Genomic DNA, 22063 nt, shown 5'->3' with positions numbered 1-22063 from the left:
AAAGCCAAGATTTTACTTTTGAAAAACACGGTCCTTTCATACGCCCGAAAGACGCAGTCACGCCGAGCGTCTCTGCATTTTTCAAGCCAGCCTTTCTTTCTCACTTTCACCCCCGCCTCCTCCCAAACTGTTTTCCCCCCACTTCCAACGCTCAGCTCAAATGTCTCCTTCTCTGTGCTGCGTCGACTGCCCGCAGAGCAGCTCACCCACGGCTCCACTCCAGCATCGGTGCCCCTGGGTGTCAACTGTGTCTGTAGAGCTGCTTCTACGATGACACCTGGGCTCTGCCATAGCACGGACTGTGTCCTGTTCCCCTCTGGACCTCCCTAGGACACCACCTGGCATGTGTCTTGCTAAAATACTGGTCAAAAGTGTGACTCTTCAGTGTTCATGGGGCTGAGAATTGGGCTCATCAACTCCTGGGTCAGACTAGGAGATATGCCTGTAGGATTTTAAAAACTGGGTTCTCTGAGTAGACCCCCCAACCTCCATTATCTCACTCCTACTTAAACAACAGCGGTTCTGGCAAGAAGAAAGCGTAAGCCAGGTTAGAGCATAAACCTGGTACATCCGCAGAGGTTCCCTGGTGACCCCGTGAGGGCACCGAAGTCACACAACAGGTTATATAAGCCCTTCCAGATGCTTCAGTGACAAACGCCAGCCAACTGCCGCGCATTTTTATTACAGTGGAAGCAAAACACTGTGGACCGTACCTAGAGAAACACATCAAGCCCTGGGCACTTGGTATAATTTAGTGGGTGGTGGCTGCCTCTCCTTTACCGCCTCCCATCGAAGTCCCAGGATTGGTAGACGCTTTTGGCAGGAGAGAAGAAAGCAGACCAAAGATCTCATCTCCCTTGGCAGAGTTTGGAGGTACAAACACCTCGAGGCACTCCACCCTGGACAAACAGGAACACAGGAGACCTCTGCATCATGCCCCTCCCTAACTTCTAGCAAAGACGACAGTGTGCTATGGCATTTGGAGCCAGATCACCTGGATGTGGTTCCAGCTCTGCCATTTCCTGGCTGTGTGCCCCTGGGTAACTAACTTACGCTCTCTGTGCCTCTGCTTCCTCATCTATGGTAATAATTACACTAGTGATATTATTACCTCATAGGGTTGCTGTGAGGATTAAATGACTTGAATGAGAAAAAGTTAGTTTGACACAGTGCCTGGCATAGAGTGAATATTCAATAAACGTTTCATTCGCTCAATAAATGTTCATCATCATGTTAACATAATTACCCCTTGGGGCCTGCCTCTCCTCACCTGGGGAGGAGGTTACATCATTACCTCATTCTCTGCCATTCTGCTTTCTTTTCTCTCATCAGCTCCTTCTTGGTCTTTGTCAGGTCTCTTGGTTCGGTTTTTCTCACTCTGCTTAGACTTGGGGTTCTCAGGGGCCCTGGGGACCTTCGGCTCCAGCCCGTCTTCCTTGCCTGCATGGTCAAGGTGGGGGTATCTGCTTTCCCGCGGCCTGGCCTCGTCTTTCCTCTTGGACCTCGCCAGGGCACCCTGCTGCTGCTTTAGATACTTGTCCGATTTGCCTTTGGGCTCCTTCCGGTAGTAGCCATCTTCTCGGCTTTTGTAGCCTGCTGCAGAGTGGAGAGGACTGGGGGACCCGGACCTCGGGTGCTTTTCTCGGTGGCCCCTCGCTCCTTCGAGTCGCTCCTCTAACTCGACTTTGTCAGGTTGCCTCGGGTAGTGTTTGCGATCATGTGCCCACGTGTCTGTCTTGTCCCTCTTGTCCTCCCCGTTCTCCCTCCAGGGGGCCGGGTCTCTGTCGTCCTCCCTCCTGGTGTAGGGAGAATGCTCCCAGGAGTCCCGGCCATTGCCCCAGTCAACCCTTGAGGGACCCAGAGAACTGTGGGAAGAGCTGCAGGAGGTGAAGCTCGGTGTGTGGGATCTTGGGGACAGCGATCGGCTCACAGGACTGCGAGACCGTGGCCTTTCGGGGCCGTATCTGCGAAGAAGCAAAGGAGAGGAGTGGGTTTTAGAATCTGCACCTCTGCAGCCCCGTGCCCAGATGTCGCAGTCTCTCCACAGAAGCAGTGCCCGGAAGCCCATGTGGCCTGACACTCCTCACCAGCCCCGTCTTTTTTCCTCTCAGAGGGGAGCTCAGCTCTCCTGGGGGTGTGCAGGTGGGGGTATGCAGGTGGGGGTGTGGGCAAGGCTGCCTAGCCCTCAGGTTCAATGCGCCGGCCTCTTGGCTACAAGACTGAAGCGACACCCCCACTTCTGCCTTTATCAGCATAAAGGCGACCTCTTGGGCTCTGGTTTCCTTATTTCTCTTCTCAATTTGTTCAGATCTGGGCATGGAAGAGAGATGCTAATTGCGGGGGGGGGGGCGGGGGCTGGCATCGTGAGGAAGGAAAGGCGAGCTCAGAGACTCCAAAATCAAAGAACTAGGAAGGCATTTTGGGGTTGAAAGAGACCGCAGAGAACCAACCTGGTAGTTTTTCAGATGAAGAAATAAAACCCAGAAAAGGACCCCAAAGACCTGCCTAAGGTTCCCAGCAAGACCTGCCAGGTCGTCCCTCCCCCAACCTCCCCCACAGAACTACAGGAGGCACAGTATGGCTTTACACATTTTTTTTTTAAGATAAATAATCATGGTTTTAAAAAAATGAGACAAAGAAACAAAAATCCCAAAGCTAAACAGCTACATACAGAAACACACGCATACACACACCATGAAGGTTGTTCATTTATTTAGCAAGTAAACCAAGTCACATACCCGATATTCTAAAAGGATGGGCAATTTTCATTTGGTTCCCAAACCCAGGAAAACCATGCAGCCCTCACTGACCAGAGGACACGGAGATGCGGCTCCCTAGGACTGGGCGGCCTCCCTCGGACCAGGCGGCCCTTGACCATCACTGGGGAAACAGCCTGGGCTCAGCCCTCTGCAGTGATGTCGGAGCGCCACCTGTGGCAGCCCTGGTAAGAACCACAAGAGCCGCAGGCCAGGGGCCCACTCCTGCGGGCCTCCACCTTGGCTCTCCACAGGGACTGTGTTTGCAGGGCAGCGACAGTGGCAAACTGGTAGCCACAGCTTGGCATGGCCACAACTTCAGTTGGAAAACTGAGTGCATTCACTGTTCACAGTGACTGGTCAAGTCACTGCTTTTTGGGGGAGTATTTCCATTCCTGTTCCTACACCTACTTCAGGGGCTGTTCCTGAACTTAGCCGTGAAAAATCGAGAGCTGGCTCTAAATAGAATATGCACACACACACTTTCAGGCTGTTTTAGCAAAGTATAGACTTGCCCCTCAGAGCCAATTATCAACAGATCCCCTCTTACACTCCTTTGTAACAAAGAGGGAGCAGCTGAGAGGGAGGTTAGCACCTTGCATTTTCCTGAGGTTTAACCTGACTGGAGTATTGTGTTATGCTGAGCACACGGAAAGGTAGGGCCCAGAAAGCCTGATGGACAGGGTAGGGGCAAGGGCAGGGCAGGGCATGGCTCGCATACCCTTCAAAACGAGAACCAGGCGAATGTTCCAACTGCCCAGAGTATGCCCTGAGATCTGGGATGGGGGCCTCACCTGTCTGCTTCCCGGAACATGTCCCTCTCCCTCTGGGAATGAATGTCCTGGATGATGGCCGCCACGTTTTTCCCAGGTTTCTAGACAAAGTGAGAGAGGTCACCATCAGACCAGAGACAGCCTGGCAAGCACCAGAGGGAAGCAACTAGGACTTGAGTTCATTGTCCAGTCCACCAATGGGGAAAAAGTACCTTGTTAGGGGAAGAAAAAAGTTTAACCCAGGGGATGAGGAGCAAGAGCATAATGCTGAACGGTGGTGGGCTGAGTGGTCCAGGGGACAAGGCGTCCATTGAGCCGGGGAAAGAAGGAGCCTGGTGCTCATTGTGCATGTGCTGGGGAAAAGGAGCATTTGTTCACACCTGCCTGCCACCCCCTCCTGAATAAAAGAAAATATCTGAGATGTAAAAGGAAGAAAGGGAAAAGGGGAGGAAAGAGAGAGAGAAAGAGGAAGGAAGGAGGGCAGGCAGGCAATATAACTTGGAAAGAGACTGGAAGATCATTGAATGCAGCCTCTACATTTTACACATGTGAAAACTGAGACCCACAGGGACTGAGGCAGATTTCTGCCTTGCACAAGTTCAGGGTCACCAGCCACATGGTGTTCCATGCAGATGGTGACTCCTAGAGTTGTGTTGGGTTAAGGAACACACTCAAGGTCGTGGAAATCATTAGAGAATCAGGACTTAGCAATAGCATTTCAACTGCAAGATCCTTCCTATGACCAATGCAGCACCTTACTCTAGCGTGTTCCTCCATCGGGTTCATCTGGTGCTCAGGGTGAATCTGTGGGGTGGGTGGGCAGCACAGGCTGCGAGCCATGGTTCACAGTGGAGGATGCCAGGCACCCAACGTCCCCGCCCATTGCATAAGTCACTATTTGGTGGCTGCACCAGACCATAACCAACCCCAGCCCCCAAATCCCAACCAAGGCTCTTTCCTGAACCCAGAATGGAAAGTAACAAAACAATAAGAAATAAACGATTAAAAAATGAAATTCATGGGCACAAAAGAAAGGTGAGGGCATCTTCCAGAAGTCTACACAGAATCCATCCATTCCGTTAAAATGTATGGAGCAGAGTGAATTTTATGCTGTGTAATTACATCTCAATAAATTAAAAAAAAAACAAAAACAAAACAAAACAAAAACCTTTGTCTGTAATGTCAACTGTTGACGAAGAATTTTATTAAGAAATTTAATTCATGGCTGTTTGTGAAATCTCAAGAGCTATACGAATGTGAGATATCATCATGTATCTCATTTCACAGATGGGACAACCAGGGCCAGACACATGCAGTGAGCTACGTGATCAGCAGGACTAGAACTCTCTGCACCCTCTGAGCACACGGCTGCTTCTCTGTGTTAGCGCTGAGATGGAGGGTTGGGCTGGAAAAACACAAGTCAAGGAGAGAATGAAGGAGGAGCTAGTTGCCTGCGGTTTCTGGGAGAGAGGTCAGGGCTGGGACATAGGGAAGGGGTATAAAATGTGCAGCCAGGGAGGGATCTCTTGCTTGCTGGAAATACAAGAGGAAAGCATGACAAAGAGAAGGCAGTGATGCCTTCCCCTGAGGTCATGAAGGAGGCAGCCAAGAAGCCAGTATGGCACTGCTCAAGAAAAGGTCCAGGAACTTAGCACTGGTTAGGATATCCACCTGAAAAAAGGCCTCAAAGTTTTGGCAAATGGTCCCTTAGGTCCTATGATCATCTCTATAAAAGACTGACCCTCTATGAGCATATGAAACATGTCACCCACAGGTCTCCAGGCTGCCCAGGGCTTGTGCTGTCAGCTACCACCCCATCAGCTTAACCTGGACCACAAGCAGAGACATAAGGCCAAGCAAGGAAAGAAACTGAGGCTGTGGGTCAGGGCCAAGGAGAAAGCTAACTCCCAAGATGCCTCCTTCCACCTCACCTAAGACCACTTGTCCTTCCACCAGAGTTGTCTGTCACTACCTGGGGAGTAGAGCGAGAAGGTTCATCTGTAGGTAACCCTACTAACTGTGCCCTCCTGTTGCCTGCCCGCCTGAGGACACAAAATGGGAGCTGCCTACTGCGTCATCATGGGAAAGGCCAGGCTGGGATGGCTGGTCCCCAGAAGATCTGTGGCAGCAATGCCTCCACACAGGCCAGCACCTGAGCGAATGGTGCTTGGGAAAGCTGGCAAGGGCCATCGCAGCCAAGTGCAGGACATGTAAAGGATCTGCTGTCACCGGGGAGGCCACATCCTGGGTCCCAAATCCATGGTTCATAGTCCCAAGCTGGAGGAAGCAGCAAAGGCTAAAAATGTGCCCCTCGTGCTGGGTTAAAGGAACCACAGACACTTTTTAGAACATAAAAATTCCCTGAGGGGACTGGATGGGGGACTTAATGTAGCAAAAAGAGACTCCAAGGTCCCCAACATTTTTCTTCTGATCTTCTGCAACCTCAGATCTTTGTAACTGTTCCTTCCAGCCCAGGTGCAGGAAAGCCAGGGGTGAGAGAAGGCCTGTGCCCTTCGCCTCTGGGGTGCCACCTGTAGAAGGGCAGAGCCAGCCAACCAGGTGCCACAGATGAAAACGTCCTCCAGTGGCCCAAGCAGGCCCCCAGTGGTCAAAGAGGTACACTGAGAGTTCTTTGAGGGCTGGAAGAGCCTCTTCTTGGCTTAAATATTTCCCTGCCCTTATTTTCCCAACCACAGAACATCCTCCTGAGGCCACTTTCAGCCCAGGGCCCTCTGAGGTTACTCCTGTTCAGGTCCCACGTTCCCAGTAAGGCAGGGCATAGAGTGATCGGTCTCTACAGAGCTAGCCCAGCACAGACCCGCGCATGGGACAGGTGCTCCATGGTAACTATTCCAAGACAAATGGCTGGAGAAATGGCGGGATGGGGTTGCAGAGAAAGAACAGGACAATCTGCAAAGACTATATGCCAGGGCTGCCGGTCACGGGCATCGTGACCCACCCCCCATGGACCAGAGGTCAGTTGCTCTATTTTAGGTGATAATTCCATTGTTGACATTTGCTGGCCCACACATCTGAGAAGGGGACAGAAGTGGCGAAAGATTTTCAGATAACAGAATCAACTTCTCACAGCCATAAGCAAATCCTTAACTTTCCTCTTCAGGCCTGGCCTCATCTTCTTGTGGTTAAAGGTGTAAAGGGGGCAAGTAAAATAAAACTGTAATCACTGCAGAAAAGTGAAACTGGGAGAGAATAGAGCAGGTCTACTTTGGTGTTTTGGGTACTTTTTTTATTGCAGAACATTTCAAATATACAGAAAAGGAGAGAGAAGGGTATACTGAACCCTTACGAATCCATTTCCCTCATCAATGACTATGACCTATCTTGGTTCATCTATACTCTCACTCTCTTCCCTACCCCTCCCCACCCATGGAGCATTTTGAAGCAAATCCCTGACATAGTATGTTTTTTTGTCATCCATTCTGTGATGACACTGATGCAGCTCAACAACTCCACAGGGGACCATCCACAGTGCTCACAGTCAACACATCTTGCTGCACTTAAGACAAGGGTGAGACGCTAAGCCCCATGTGGTCCTCAGTAAGTGCTGGCACGCTCAGGGAGGTACCAAGGCTTGAGACTCTCCACCCAGGAAAGGCAGCCCCAGCTGGCCGGGTCACCTAGGGTCTTGCTGCCTATGAGAGACTCACCCACATCACCTATAAAGGTGAGATAATGAGGCCCATGTGGCATCCACCGAGAGCCTCAGGGCATGGCAGGCAGTGCTGACAGAAGCCACGGGTGCTGGGCCAACATGAAAGGAGCCGCTAGAGGGTTTCATGCCCTCTGACCCCTCCCCTGCTGTCTCACATGCCTCAACTGTCCTGGGAAGAGGCTGAAACCTTCCAGATGAGCCCTGAGCTCATCAGAGCCACGGCATCACTGCGTCTTCCAGGCTCTTCATCTCTTCCCACCTGATTCCTTCCCCCCGGAAGCCCCCTCTGTTTAGGTCCTTTGTCTCATTCTTCAAGGCCCTACTCAGTAATATCTCCCTTCTTCACACGACCAAGTCACACTGCCGTTTGTCACCAAACGTCCAGAAGCTTCTGTACTTAGGCACTCCTGTTTAAATCTTGTATAATTTTGCACAAGAGTAGCTTGTCTCTCCAGCTCGTCAGCAGACTCTCCCCTTGTGAAGACCATGCCCCCCAGTCACCGCAGCTGTCAGCGCTGCACCTTACATGGAGGGGGCCCTCGTCGTCATTCGCTCACTGCACCTTCCTGAGAGCATCACGGGCCACTCACAGGACTGCTGCCCAGGGTCGGAGGCCCCCTCTGTGGCTAGCGGGCTGGCAAGGCCAACGACTGAAACCCGGCCCTCTGCCCCCAAACTGTCTATGAGACTCGATCCCACCCTGAACCTACTGACGAGGAATCCCTGGCAAGAGGACATTAAAATCTGCCCCGACAACTCCCTAATGCAGTGGCTGGGAGGCGCCGGCTTAAATATTCCAAGTTCCCTTCCACACGTAAGATCCTGTCCTTCTGGGGAAGTCTACAGAATAATTCAATCTTCTTGTCCAGGTCTGTAGGAAGAAAGACACTCACTTTTTGTTGTTGCTAAAGATTTTCTCTGTCTCATTCATCCCATGTACTTGTTGGATGCCTGCCATGTGACAGGTTCTTCCCCAAATGCCCTGAGGATTAGAACCTCCACCACAAAGAGTGTTTAGGGAAACAGGATTATGGCATGAGGAAATATTCAAGATAGGAGAAGAAAACTACTTTAAGATCTCTTCTTTCTCCCCTTCCACTTTGCCGGCAAGCAAAAGGTAAAGTTGGAGGGAAAAGACCAATTAAAATGTCCCCCCCACCTCTGAGAGCCCTGGTGGGACCCCACGTGGTAGCTCCTTTGGCCCAGACACACGTATGGATATAGTGTTTGCTGTCTAACTCCCTAACAGCCATTTCCTTTTTTCCACCCCTGCTCCAAGGATCCAGCAGGTGACACAGACCTCGCCAGTAACTGCACAGCCACCCCGTGGCCATAGAGATTGGTTCAGGGAAGGACGCTTGTCCTAAGCTAGCGTAATGATCAGACTGACTCTCAGGACTTCTGTGGGAGCTACTAGGAAAAACTCTGGCTCGCTCTTGCTGAAGGAAATGGGAGGATGAGAAGCCAGAGCTGCTGAAGTCAATGAAGCCATCACGCCACCTAGAGGAGAGAGCCTGGGGCTGCCAGGGGCCATCCCAGGGAGACCCCAAAACAAAGCCAAGGGAGCAGAAAGCAGAGTGGAGAGAGGCTAAGCCCTAACACCATCACTTGGGCCTGGATTCCAGCCGTACCTACAGCCAGGGTTACGCCTGCACTTTTCACTCACATGAGCCAATACGTTCCTTTTTTTTTTGTTTGTTTGTTTTTTTGGTTTTTTTTACTTTAGGCAACACGCTTGCTTAATTGAGACGAATTTCTGTTTCTTGCAGAGAAAATCCTACTGCTATTAACTTAGGGAGCATAATGCATGCATTGCTATGTAGTTGAAACATGCTTTGAGATGCTTTCACACAGAGATAGTGTGAAAGCTTTGGGAGGGGGCAGAAAACCCTTACAAAAGGTCAGAAAACATGTTCCAGACCATTGCTGCTCCAAGTGTGCTCTGAGGACCAGCTGAATCAGAATCTCCAGGGGTATGTTAGAAATGCACAATCACAGCCTTGTCTCAGACCTACTGTATAGAAATTTTAACAAGATCCATGTTAAAATCTGAGAAGCTCTGTTAGAATACTACCTCTGCTGCTTACTGGCTGGGTGACTATAGCAAATTACCAAATACTCTCTGATTTTTCATGTGGACAATGGAAATCATGATAACACAATATAGAGATGCAGATACAGTGCAAAACCAAAACAGTCCTAAGTTTTAATCATACCTCTTCCAGTAACTAGGATCTTAGGCTGGTTACCAAATGTCTATGGCCTTCAGTTTCCTCATCTGTAAAACCGAGGTTAACAATATCTGTTTGCTAAAACTGATAGCAGAATTACAGGAGATACTGTATTTACGTAAAGCGCTTGGTACATTGCTTGACCCAGAGTACCAGGACTCAATCAAAGCTACATATGCTTGTTACTATTGTTGTACTGTTATAATCACTGTTATTATCTACCCTACACATCTCACAGGAGGGGCATTGTGATACTCAACGAGACAATGTATGAAAAAGGATCTTCATACCCAAAAAACTCAGGTGTAGTCCTTTACTGATCTGGAAACTGAGGCTCACAGAGGTGAGGCAACTTGTCCAAGCTCATCAAAGCAGGGCAGTGTAGAGCCTAGGGTGGCACTCCCACCCTCCAGTCCAGCATAGCTCAAGGGGTGTGGGTGGCACCATGTTTGCCTGTTCATCCTCCTACCAGACTGTGAGCTCCATGAGCTTCCTGCCTCCTTGTCCACGGTGCTGGTCCCCTTGCTGCCCACAGTGGGCCCAACATTTGCTGCACGCAAGTCTGGACCGTGTGACCTCTTTAACCCATGGCTTATTCAGCACTGCAAACTGCCTCCCCGGGTAAGGTACTGCAGCGCCTCAGTACGTTAATTTAAGAGGCTGAGTACTGTTATTAATCTTAATTAGAAATTACAGCAACACTTTATCTGGAGACAAAAACTCCACTGGGAACTCAGCACACAAATTCAACTTCAGCCCCCGGCGAGAATCCAGGAGAACAGGAACTCTGGCTGCATGGAGGATGGGGTGGGCTCTTTCTCTTGTCTGAGAAAAGTCACATGTTTTCATTAGTCAGAAAAAAAAATGCCAGGTTCTGCCAGAACTGTTGGCAAAGGAACTTCAGAAGCAAGAGTGCAAGCAAAGCAGAATCAGAGCTTTGGCAACTGGCTGACATATACCCGATCTACACATGCAGACTTGTCAGAATGCTAGTCCTGGCCAGAAACAGCCACTCGGCCCTTGTCTTCTGACTTCAACCGTGAAGGAAGATTGAGGACTGTGAGTTTTAAACAAAATGGACCCCAGGTAAATGACGAATGAGCAGAAGTGGCCTGGAAAATCCCTATTACATGGGACAGCAGAAAGCACAAAACAGGAAGGTAGATTTAAACACAAACACAGCATTAACGACAATAAATCCAAATGGGTTAAGTGTTCTAGTTAAATAGACTCCAGCAGACCATTAAGAAGAAATATCTAAAAGAAAAGCAGGGGCAAATGCCTTGAAAAACAACTTTGTGCCACAGAAGATCCAAATGGAATAGCCAATAATCATATAAAAGAGTGTTCAACTTCAATCAGTAATTGGGAAAATAATAAATAAAACCATGATAAACCATTACACTCTCCTCAGAAGGGCAAAAATTTAAAAATCAGATAAGACAAAATATCAGCAAGAATGTGGACCATATAAACTTGGGACAACTAATTTTGAAAAGAGCTTGCTATTATCTAGTAAATTTGAGGGTGTGCATGCCTGTGATTCAGCAGTTCTACTCCAAGTTATACGTTGGCATACATGCGTACGGGGCAACATGTTTGAGAATGTTCACAACAGCATTGCCCCTAATACCCAAAATCTCCATCAACATGGGAATGGACAAATAAATTCGTAGTCATACAATAGAAATTTATACCACAATGAAAACAGACACATCCGACATGAAAGTCATAATGTTGAATGAAAGAATACAGACAGTATGATTCTTTTCCTATAAAGTTCAAAAACAGACCAAACTAAACTACACTGTTAAGGAAGGCAGATACAGGTGGTAGAACTGTAAGAGGAAGGAAATGATTGTCTTCAAAGTCTCAGGAGTGTAGAGGGAAGGATTGAGTGTGAGGAGGGAGTCAGGGCGCCTTCTGGGCTCTTGGTGTCCCATTTCTTGACTTTGATGGTGGTTTTATGGGATTTACGGGATTTCATCCATTAGTGCTTTTTAGACAGTGTCATGCATAATTAGTCACTTTTCTGTATGCATGTTGTACTTCACAATAAAACAAAGAAAAGACCAATGTAGGACAAGCTAAAATAAAAACAAAAGCCCTGTTTGGAATGACCTGAATTCATCCCTGAGTTCTGACAGTGGCCAATTCAGCCATGTGCTGCTTCGGAGAATGTCAGTGAGGCCAAAGACATTACAGAGAATGGAGGGGAGAATGAGAGAACAAGGAGGGTGAGGGAGGAAAAAAGTCACTGAAGACCTGCATGGGTAGAGAAGGAGGTTACATTCAGGGTTTGTGCCTGGAACACCCACCTCTGAAAAGCAAGCACCTTTCCCTCCTTACTTTATCTTTCAAGACTTCCCCCGTGGGTCCCAGGTAGTCAGGCACCCTGTCTCAAGCATCCCTTTGCATTTTGTACTTATATCAATGAGCACATTTCTCGCCGTGTTCTAATGGTTTGCCTTCCCATGTGATATCCTCAAAGGCCATGGATAATTTTGGCTTATTTCCTGGCCTCTCCTTCCTGCCAGCACGTAGGACAGTGCCTGACCAGGAGGAGACCCTCAGTTAAGTGGGTCTCTCCATAATGATGAGTGAACAAGGAAATGCTTTACCTTCAGCTGCAACTCCTTGTATCTCTTAGACATCCGAATGAGCAACTTCTCTCCGTTGATCATAGCAGATTTTTCTTGGTAATACTGGACCATGGCCTGAGCAGCTTCTGTGTAAGCCATCTCCAAAAAGGCCTAGGAAAGAAAATTCCATACAAGGGATGACTCCACGTGGATGAAGTCCAAGAATAGGCAAAAACAAATCGATGGTGATAGAAATTGGAGTTCAGTGTCCCCCTGGGGTGGGGTTCGGTTTTGACTGGGAAGGGGGAATGAGAAACCTTTTGAGGTTCTGGAAATGTTCCATATCTTGACCTGTGTGGTAATTACATGGGTGCACACATGTAAAAAATTAATGGAGTTGTGCACTTACGACTAGTGCACTTTAGAGTATGTATTTCAAACCTCAATAAAAAGAAAGAAAAAAACAGCACAAGGAAGAGTTCTCTTTGATCCCATCTGTTCAAAGAGACCTATTTATTAACTCCACCAAAAGAGCTCATTATAAGATGGCCCCTCTCCTGATCCCCATGGTTACCAAACACTGTCCTTAATTATGTATGTCCATCCTGGGCTGCAGCATCCCGCAGGAGCCCCTCTGGGATGGGAGGGTTCATTAGCCAACAGTTGCACAGGGGAAAGGGTAGAACAGGGAAGAGTGGGTTTGTCGCACAAGTGATGTGGGGCCAATGTCTGCAAAATTTGCCCTTTAGTGGTGGTAATGGCAGAAGACAGAAGCACAAGCCCTGGGTATTTGAGCTCTCACTTTCTTTACTAAAGAAACATACTAAACTTACAAAGAAATGGTCTTTTCCATTTGATTGGTGTCTAGAGAGACTTTCTAAATAGACTGTTTTGACTGACCTGTCAGTTTACCCAGCACCTGTTGTGGTGGATTCAACATTGTTATTGTTTCTTGTATTTGTTTGGTTTGTACTGATCTGGTCCCTTGATGTGGAGAAGGAAAAGTGATCTGTGACAAGAGGGCCCTCACTGTGAGTACCTACTCTCCCATTTCCTCGAACAAAGTATCCTCCTTCCTTCCCTCACATTTGTTTTTGAATTTCAGATACGCTTTTCTGCACGCTGTCACGGTCTGTGGTATAATGTGGGAGACGAGAAGGCGAGATTATTTAGTTTTATTCAAATTCTGCCACCCAGCTTTCTAAGTGCCTCTTTGTTCATGGAAACATTTTAGTACCTCTAGCTCTCATCTGTCAAATGCGAATAATGCTACCGTATTTTGCTGTGTATAACGTGCACTTTTTTGCCCAAATTTTTGAGGGAAAAATAAGGATGAGCATTATACATAGGTATAAGGATTACATACCATGGGTATAATAATGGGCATAATAATCCTGTGTATAATGTGCATAAAACGTGGGTGCGCATTCTACACAGAAGCACATTATACATGGCAACATACAGTAATTCAGTGACTTTCACTGCAGTCATGCTGCAAACTAAATTTTGGACATTTGCCCAAAATAGAATTCTGAGAAGAAGGAACAAAGAAACAAAGTGAGCAACCTAAGCCCAGGTTGATGGAGGAAGACCACTGATGATTTGATGTGGCTTTGTCTCCAAAGTTTATGCTTTAATTAAGAAAATAATTTCTCTTATGCATGTTACTCTTATTCATAATGCAAAAATATTTGTTAATAATCAGACACAAATTATTCTTATTTCTGATCACTCTCTGTATAAACTCTCCCCCGCCCCCGACTTTAGAAATGAAGACAAACATACTAACTCCCAAGGCCTCAGTCAATCCCCAAGGGTTAAGGGTCCTTAGCTCCTTAGACTCACCAGGAATCCATCAGTTCCCACCTATTCTCCTGCTGTGCAACCCAAGGGCCTCAGATGCTAAACACCAAGGATCAGTGAAAATACCTGATTCCCAGGTATTCCCAGTTGCGGGCTGTCTCCAAAGCCAGGCCCTCAGCCATGAGAAATTTAGAAGGTAAGACTACCATTAGCTCAGGGGATTGGTAACACAGTAAAAAGACTCAGCTCCATGAATATCTATTTCAGGGGTCAGTTGGTTTTTCCAAGTTAATGAGAACCTCATTCCAAGGCAGCTCCTCACCTCTAGGCAACCCCCAGAGGCCTGCAACCATCACAGGAAGGGTGAGGTGAAACAAGGAGAAGCAAAACACCACCGCCAATGAAAACCTCTGTGCTTTACCAACAGGAGTCCACCTGTGTATTACCTCTTTATGTTAAGAACAGCTTCTTTAGAAACAATTACACATAGAGTTTTTGTACCCGATAGATCACCACCAAAGTGTAATCTAGCTGGTATATACCAGTGTGAAAGTGCCCAGACCTACCTGATTAGTAGACTTCATGAGAATGTAATTGGTGACCTTTCCAAAGGGCAGCCCCAAGTTAATGACATCATTCTCAGTGCAGCTTCCTTCGGGAAGGTTGCAGATATGCACTACGCGGCCAGCACCTGTTTTCCGCTGTACAAACTAAGAGAAACAAAGAGCAGTGGCTGGTCTTCAAAAGACATGTCCCTCTTGCCCTCTATGCCTGTTGTTCCCAATGGCTACCTTCCTCCCGGACGATGATTGCGAAACGGTAATTTACAAAATTAATGCAGAAAAGAACTCATTCACACATAGAAACCATCAATTTTATGTCATCTTTTTACACAAAAGATTCACAACATTTTTAATGAACAGTAACATCCAGGGCTTTGAGGAAACAGGCATATGTTGCTGGTGGGAGATTATCTACAATCTTTTGCGAATATACGTGAGCGATAGCTCGTAAAACTTAACATATACATAGCCCGTGATCCTGCCATCTCACTTTTGGAAATTCATCCTACAGGATAAATGCATCAGTATGTAAATACTTAGGTACATGGATAATTTGTTGCGGTAACTTATAAGGCGACATACAAATTTGGAAACAGCTTGCATGTTCAAAATGAGGGAATGGGTGAGTCAGTGGTGGTTCAGGCGTACACCAGAAAACTGCATAATCATTAAAAGGAGGAGGCAAATAAGCTGACAAGAAACAACGTTTAAGATGATTTAAGTAAAAAAACCAGATTGCCGCGCAACATGCTATTTTTGTAAAACAATAAAACAAACAAAAAAAATCAAAAATATTTGAGAAATAGATAGATGAAGCAAGTAGTGTAAAGTTTTGAAAATTACTGAAATTGGGCAGTGGGGATACGGGGTGACTATACTAGTGTTGACTCTTCTGTTTCAAATTTTCCCCAATGACAAAAATGTTAAAGGATATAGGCAGAAGCAAAAGGGATGGGAGGCTGTGCGTCGACTTGTCAATACTGGTTATCTTCGAAGGGCAGAATGGGAAGGGAGGAGGGGAAGAGATGTTTAACCCTTTTCTTTTATACCTCATGTTGTCTGACTTATACTTTTTAAAGATTCCAATGGAAAAAAAAAAGACCACAGAAAAGATTTGTGGGACCCCAATCCACAGACATAGAAATTCACAGCAACAGCGGTTTAGGGAAGTGGCTTTCCAAACTTCGTTGGCCTCTGGAATTCTTTCTTTAAACAAAGGCTTGCTGACCAGTCCAATGTATGTGACACATACGAGGAGCTGCTTTAAGCAGACTTTGGGGTCCAGCACCTTGTTGCCACACTCCAGCAGGTGGTCCCAAAGGCACCTCTCAGGCACACTGTTTGGACCAAGGCCTAGGCCTAGGCCTAATCAAAGCTCCTGGATGAAGGAAGGGTGACTATTTGGTCTGTGCAAAGCTTAACCAGCCTGAGCCTCCAGAAGGTTCAAGAATTAGTAACCATAAGCCAATCCAACATGGATGAGAAGGATGCAATATTTCCAAATGCAAATCACATTCTAATAGCACAGTTTATATTTGCATAAGCACCATTTGCTATGATAAAGTTGAACTTTAACATCTAATTACATCAACACAGGGCTGGCTAGTTAAGGTAACATAGTGGGAAAGTCTGAGGTCCCATCCCTAACGAGGGCTAATACTAGGGTAATTTTACCATGAAGAGCCCTTACTTGTCCCATCTGGGCTGAGAACAATTAGAGTCTACAATAACTTCCTTTTATGGTTCAGCCCTGAAGTGGAGAAACCCAACTGCCACTTTCAGATCTCCCCATCTGTGATGTCCAGAGGTCAGACGCTTTCCCAAAGGGGAACAGGACTTAGTAGCCCAGGTGGCATCCAGGACTCTCCAGGGATGGCAGGAGCAGGGCAGTTAAGAGGCAGGATCAGTGCCTCCCATTAGGGTGAGTGGTCCACATAACCAGCTGAGCTCTCAGGCAAGGCAAAGTGGCTGGTCCTCTGAGTTGATCAATAGGGGGGTGGAGGCTGGGTGCTCTGACCCACCACCTCCTAGCGGGGCACGTTCCTGCCCCATGTGACTTTGCTGTGGTTGGCCTAGGCTAATGTGTGCTTGGACAGCAGAGCAGACACACAGGGCGGTTCGAGGCCTGATCCCCTCTCCAGTTGCCTAGTGATCAGGCATGAGGGCCAGCGCCTCTCTCATTGTCTCCTCCAGACTGAAAAAGCAACTGGAGAGAGGCTTTCTATGCAAGCATGAGTGCAGCAAAAGCTGCTATGGGGTGGTGACGCAGGCCTCGGGAGAATAAACACCCTCACAGCTGCCAGTCACCAAAGAAGGAGACCAGTTCGTGCTGCAGACCTTGTTAGAGAGGCCCTCAAACGAATGTGTCTCAATTAAGGTTTTCATTCAAGTTGAAAAAATGCTTTCTATGAGCCCTGTTCTCCCCCAAGATTTTAAGTCAGAAATAGAAGTTGGATTTTATTGAGTCCTTTGTTGTCCTTTAAGATAATCATGAAATCTTTAGTATTCTTCCAGTATTCACCCAACTGGTGGACTGCAAACGCCTCTAGGTATGCCCAGGTGTTGACCCCTCAGGGCGCCGGCCAAGTACCTCCAGGGACAGTGAGCAGCTTCTTCAGTTTAACCGGTTTACTTTAGTTCATCACTTTAAAGTAAGCCATGAAATGAAAATCTTGAGGATCTCTTGTGTGAAGGACTTTCTTTGCATTGTGTCTGGCTTCAGGGCATGTGAGAAACCCCATCCAGTTAGGAAAAGAAATTTTTTATGTGTTACAGGCAGACCTTGATTCATTGTGCTCTGCAGACACTGCCTTTGTTTCATAAACTGAAGGCAAGACCCTCCACCAGCAAAAAGGTTATGACTCTCTGAAGGACCACATAATAGTTAGCATTTTTTAGCAAGAAAGTATTTTTAAATTAAGATAGGTACATGGTGAGACATTTTAGACAAAACGCTACTGCACACTTCATAGACTACAGGATAAACATATGGACTGGGAAACAAAAAATTCGGTGACTCTCTTTATTGCGGTGGTCTGGAACTGAGCCTGCAACACTTCCAAGGTAGGCCTGTATATTCTTTTGCAAAGATTTGATTTAGGAGAGTTCAGTCTGCATTCTTTTTTTTGTCATCGATCTAAAATATCTTTTTGTTTTAAACTTGATTTGGGTCAAATTTATATTTGATTTGTAAAAGCTGTAGAAATATATATATATATTTTATATATTACATATATAAAATATTGATTTAGTCTGCAAGAATCAAGAATAGTTCAATCTATTCTTGAACACTTTATACAAACATGGCTATTATTTGCCGTATGCCCTACGGCAGATCTGAATGATGCATGAGAAAGTTAGGCGGGGAGGAAAACAGGCAGGTACGTGAAAGGAAGACCGCCATCTTTAGGGGGTGCATCTGGTGTACAGTTTGTTCACTGGGGGCACAGACAATCCCGAGTGCCTTTGGGCAGGCAGCATGATGCTGCAGGCTAATCCCCAGCCTGGGTTCTCTAATAAGTCCTTCTGGGTCTTTAGGTAATAATATCTCAAGGGAGAATCATTATTTTTGCCATTTACGAAATCTGAGTTGAGGCCATACTTTGAGTTTTCTGACTTCAGTACAGTAACCCTGGCTAGCTAGCTCTTAGGCTATTTAGAGAGTATGATTGGTATGTCTGTGTTTTTGATGAATAAAAATGGATAACTAGTTAATTACTCACTAATATAAGTACTTTGGCAGAGACGGCGCTTTTCCAGACAGGAAATGAGGGACAGTGGCTGCCAGAGGTTGGAGTAAATGATGAAAAGGGGTTTTGGCTGGGAAGAGCTTGGCCTTGGTGATGTAATGGAACGAATGTAATCCTGGACGACAGAGGACTTGGATTCAAGTCCCAGCTTGGCCCCTGATTAGGTACATGACAGGGCAAACTCACTTTCCCTTCTGGACCTTCGTTTCCCAGTGTCTGGAATGAGGGAGGCAGCCTAAGTCCTTTCCAGATGTAAAATGCCCATGCTTATGGGGCTCAAAGTTCTAAAATTCCACTCCTCCCAGAAGCCTTGCCAAGCTAAATGCTAAGATCCAGGATAATGATAACTTTCCCCAACTGTGCTGAGCATAAACAGGAAACCTGTGTCTTTCCCACTCTCTGTGCCAGTGAATGGGATGTCTGTCCTCCCTCCGTACGTGATTGTCTATTTCAGCATAAATCCATTCACAAGCACGTTCTGCAGACATGCCTGTATGTACTGGTGGTGGCCTCATCTCTCTAGGGCTGAAGGGAAGCCCCACACAGTGAGCACTTGCTGATGAACTCTGCCATTCCCTGCATGACTCTGTGTCCTCGGCGCCTGGAGCTGCTGAAACGATACACTGAGATGAACTAAGGACACATGGGCCTGGTACCTCTTCAAGGACAGACAGACACCAAGTGTGTGCCTGACAGTCTCCAGGCACCAGTGCCAGGGCAAGAGAAGTGTCAGAGAGACCTGGATCTGAATCTGCTCCCCAGCGTCTAACCTTGGGCAAATTACTGAATTTCTCCGTGCCTGAGTTTTCTTGTCTATAAAACAGGGAGAATAAAAATTGATTCCACATGACTGTTTAGATGACAAAAGTGCCAAAATGTATATAAAGTGCCTTGGTGTGATGCCTGGCATCCAGCAGGCTCCTGTAAATAAATATTGGTCTCCTTTTCTCCAACATTTAAAGGATATGCTGTGGTGATTCTAGACTTGGGGGGAAATGTAACTGTACTGTGATTACGTGAGAGAAAAATCTGTGTTCTTGGGAAATTCCTACTGACATAGGGAGGGGTGAAGAGATATAGCTCCAACAGTTCAAGAAAAAACAGGCATAGGTGATTACATAGGTGGATGAAAGATCTGCAGAGAGATGGATGGACAGACAGATGGATGAATGGATTAATAGATAGAGAGAGATGGACAGATGGCTGAATGGATGGGTGGACAGACAGACAGAGATGAATAGACAGACTGATGATAGAGGCACACACACAGAGACAGGAAGATACAGAGAGAATTATGGAAAAGCCAAATGTAAACGAGTAGTCAATCTGGGTAAAAGGTATATGGATGGTCCTTAAACCTTTCTTACAACTTTCCTGTAATTCTAAATGACATTAAAATTAAAGGTTACCAAAAATACATTTTTAAAAGCTGGGCTCTGGGACAGGAGAGAATCATAAGACCTCGCCAACTTGAATGTTTGGTGTGAGGTATTGATGGGCCCCGCTAACCTCCCACTCGCTGCGCTGCCTGCCGATCTCCCAGGGGGCACACCTGTGACAGCTGCATTTGAAACTTTCCATCCAAGGTCAGTCGCTAGGCGAGCTAAGGTGTCTAGGGGTGTAACCAAAGGCCTAATTACTAACCTAAAGGGAGAGTCACCCCTTCCCCGCTGGCTTCAGTAGGCCCGCCGGCCAGCCCTGACCCGCAACGCCCGCCTTGCTGCAACCAGGGGCCTGGGCTGTCACTTCACATGCGGGGGTCCCTCATTTAAAACCAGACGCTGCTTCCAATGGTTCGTGTAGCTGGGCCCCAGGCCACTCAACTCACCCACAATTCTTTTTAGGTGAGTGGAAATATAAAAGGAGCAAGCAGACTTGTGTAGGAAGATCCCGAGACCTTTCAATGCCCTCTGATGCAGGTGGAACAGCCTTTGCAAATGCATTTAGAGAGCAGGCCCAGTTCAAAGAACTCACGAAGTTGCAGTAAAAATGTGGCTAGGGCAATAGGCCTGTGGGGCGAGAGACGCCTCTCCAAGTGCTTGCTAGAGCTATAAATATGAGTTTGATCTTCAACAAACAATGTCTGCGCTTCAGACTAATCTCCTTTAGGCGTGACCTAATTTCACCCAGCACTTGGTCTGCAGGCCTCTGTTGATTTGCGCTAAAGATACCTAAGGACAGACACAATGCAAATGTTTATTCCTCATGGTGTTGATTTTGAACATATTGTACAGAGAGCAAATGGGCGTGGGTCCCATAGCTATGGCTCTCCTAGGGTAGACACACAGATGTCTTTATTGACACTTTCAAATATTTTATAAAACATATTAGCTTTGACTTAGAGAAAACCTACTTTGATTGGTGCCAGACTTGCCTACGAGTCTTGGGGTAGTTCAACATGTAAACCTTAGAGTCACAGAATCTTAAAAGTGGCGATCATCGGGTCCACACTCATCATTGTATATGTGACAATGATGTCTGGAAGAAGTTAAGGAGCTTGATCCATGGGCAGTGAAGTACTTACAGGTTTGTGATTATGACTCGGGTCTCAGTGAAAAAACCAATCAATCATGGACTTGATAAACTATGGTAAATACATATAATAGGTAATGATATACATAAGATAAGGTCTTAGGTTCAGATGCACAAAGATTCCTGGAAATCAATTAAATATGTACTGTGAGCTTTAGTTAAGTGGGAAAAAACCCCAAGTTGTGCTACAGACTATATGGTACTACCTAATTTTTGCAAAAACATATAGTTTTAGTAATTACACATGCACCTGTCCGCCAGCTAGAAATACATAATTAGAATAAAAGACATCTACCTTCAGTTTTATCTACAGGGTTGGATTTCCTATTTTTACATTTCTGTTTCTATTTGAATGTACTATGTTTGTACTTCTTTTACAACATGAAAATATAATTAAGATTTGTAAGAAGAACAGGAAAAAAATCTGGAAAACAAAGCCCACCCAGGTCTCCTGTTTCCTGGCTCTCTGCGTTCTTTGAAAATGCACAAGGGGGCCCCCGGGGCGGGGCGGGAGACGGTGGAACAGGAGCAATGACAGAGCGGGACTGGTGGGAGGGGTGGGTATCATTTGTCCAGTCAGTTGCGACTCTTCATGTTCTCTGGAAGTCAGGAGACCACAGTGCTCTGACCCATGGACCCAGAAGGCCAGAGAGGACAGAGAGACGTTCTAGAAAACAGCCACCTATGACTTAAACCTCTGGCCTTCCACAAACATTTATGCTTCCCTTTGCCTGGATTCCTTATTTACACAAGTTTTCCAGTGCGTGGGGTCCTGGTGAGAAAGAAACCATAAAAACGATGCGTATCATCCCAAGCCTGGGAGGGCCATCTGTGGCGCTGGCATGAAATTATCCCCAAGGTGGCTGTGAAAACTTCCAGGCGGTTTTATGGGGACAGCTAGCAGGCCAAGTCCATCTTGGACAGGTGCAAGAAAACTATTTACAGCCTGAGAAGGCCCTGAAGGCTCGCTCAAGAAACCCGATTACTCTATTTATGTCGACCGTCAGCCAAAGACAAAGTGCCACTGCTCTGTCAAGTGGCAGGAGCTTCAGTAAAAGTCAACACACTCTCCTGGGACCCTGGAGTGGGAGGCGGGGGGGGGGCTGGGGACAGACACAACCTGCCCCCCCCATCTCTGTCAACAATATACATGGACACAAAAGGCCGGCACTCTCTCAGAGTTGAGACGAGTGCAAATTTAGCAGCCAAGCCTGGGCTTGGCGGAGGTGGTTGAGGGGATTCGCGATCGTTTTTACATTGTGTGGCACTTCAGAGACCTTCTGAGGGCTCATTCCCAGGGCCCATGTCACTGTGTTCTGCTTGAAAATGGGGAGCTTTAGGAGCAGGAACCACTCTTTGCTGCACAAACAATAGTGATTCTACCACAGCCAAGTCCTGGCT

At 46.8% G+C, this 22063-nt stretch overlaps 1 protein-coding gene across 4 annotated transcripts in view; it reads right to left on the bottom strand.

Moving 5' to 3' along the window:
* Window positions 1–22063, bottom strand: part of RBM20 (RNA binding motif protein 20) — a 179960-nt gene that overhangs the window by 22453 nt on the left and 135444 nt on the right. For all 4 annotated transcript variants that reach the window (XM_054581494.1, XM_054581493.1, XM_054581496.1 and 1 more), the window contains 4 exons: window positions 14385–14528; window positions 12055–12186; window positions 3551–3630; window positions 1295–1964 (listed from right to left, as the gene is read on the bottom strand). In XM_054581494.1, the coding sequence (XP_054437469.1) occupies window positions 1295–1964; window positions 3551–3630; window positions 12055–12186; window positions 14385–14528 (1026 nt within the window). The remainder of the gene's footprint in view (window positions 1–1294; window positions 1965–3550; window positions 3631–12054; window positions 12187–14384; window positions 14529–22063) is intronic.

The sequence above is a fragment of the Pteronotus mesoamericanus genome, unplaced genomic scaffold (assembly GCF_021234165.1).
Source record: "Pteronotus mesoamericanus isolate MK-2021 breed Mesoamerican mustached bat unplaced genomic scaffold, CSHL_Meso_final contig_657, whole genome shotgun sequence".
Lineage (NCBI taxonomy): Eukaryota > Metazoa > Chordata > Mammalia > Chiroptera > Mormoopidae > Pteronotus > Pteronotus mesoamericanus.
This window is presented reverse-complemented; position numbering and strand designations above follow the sequence as displayed.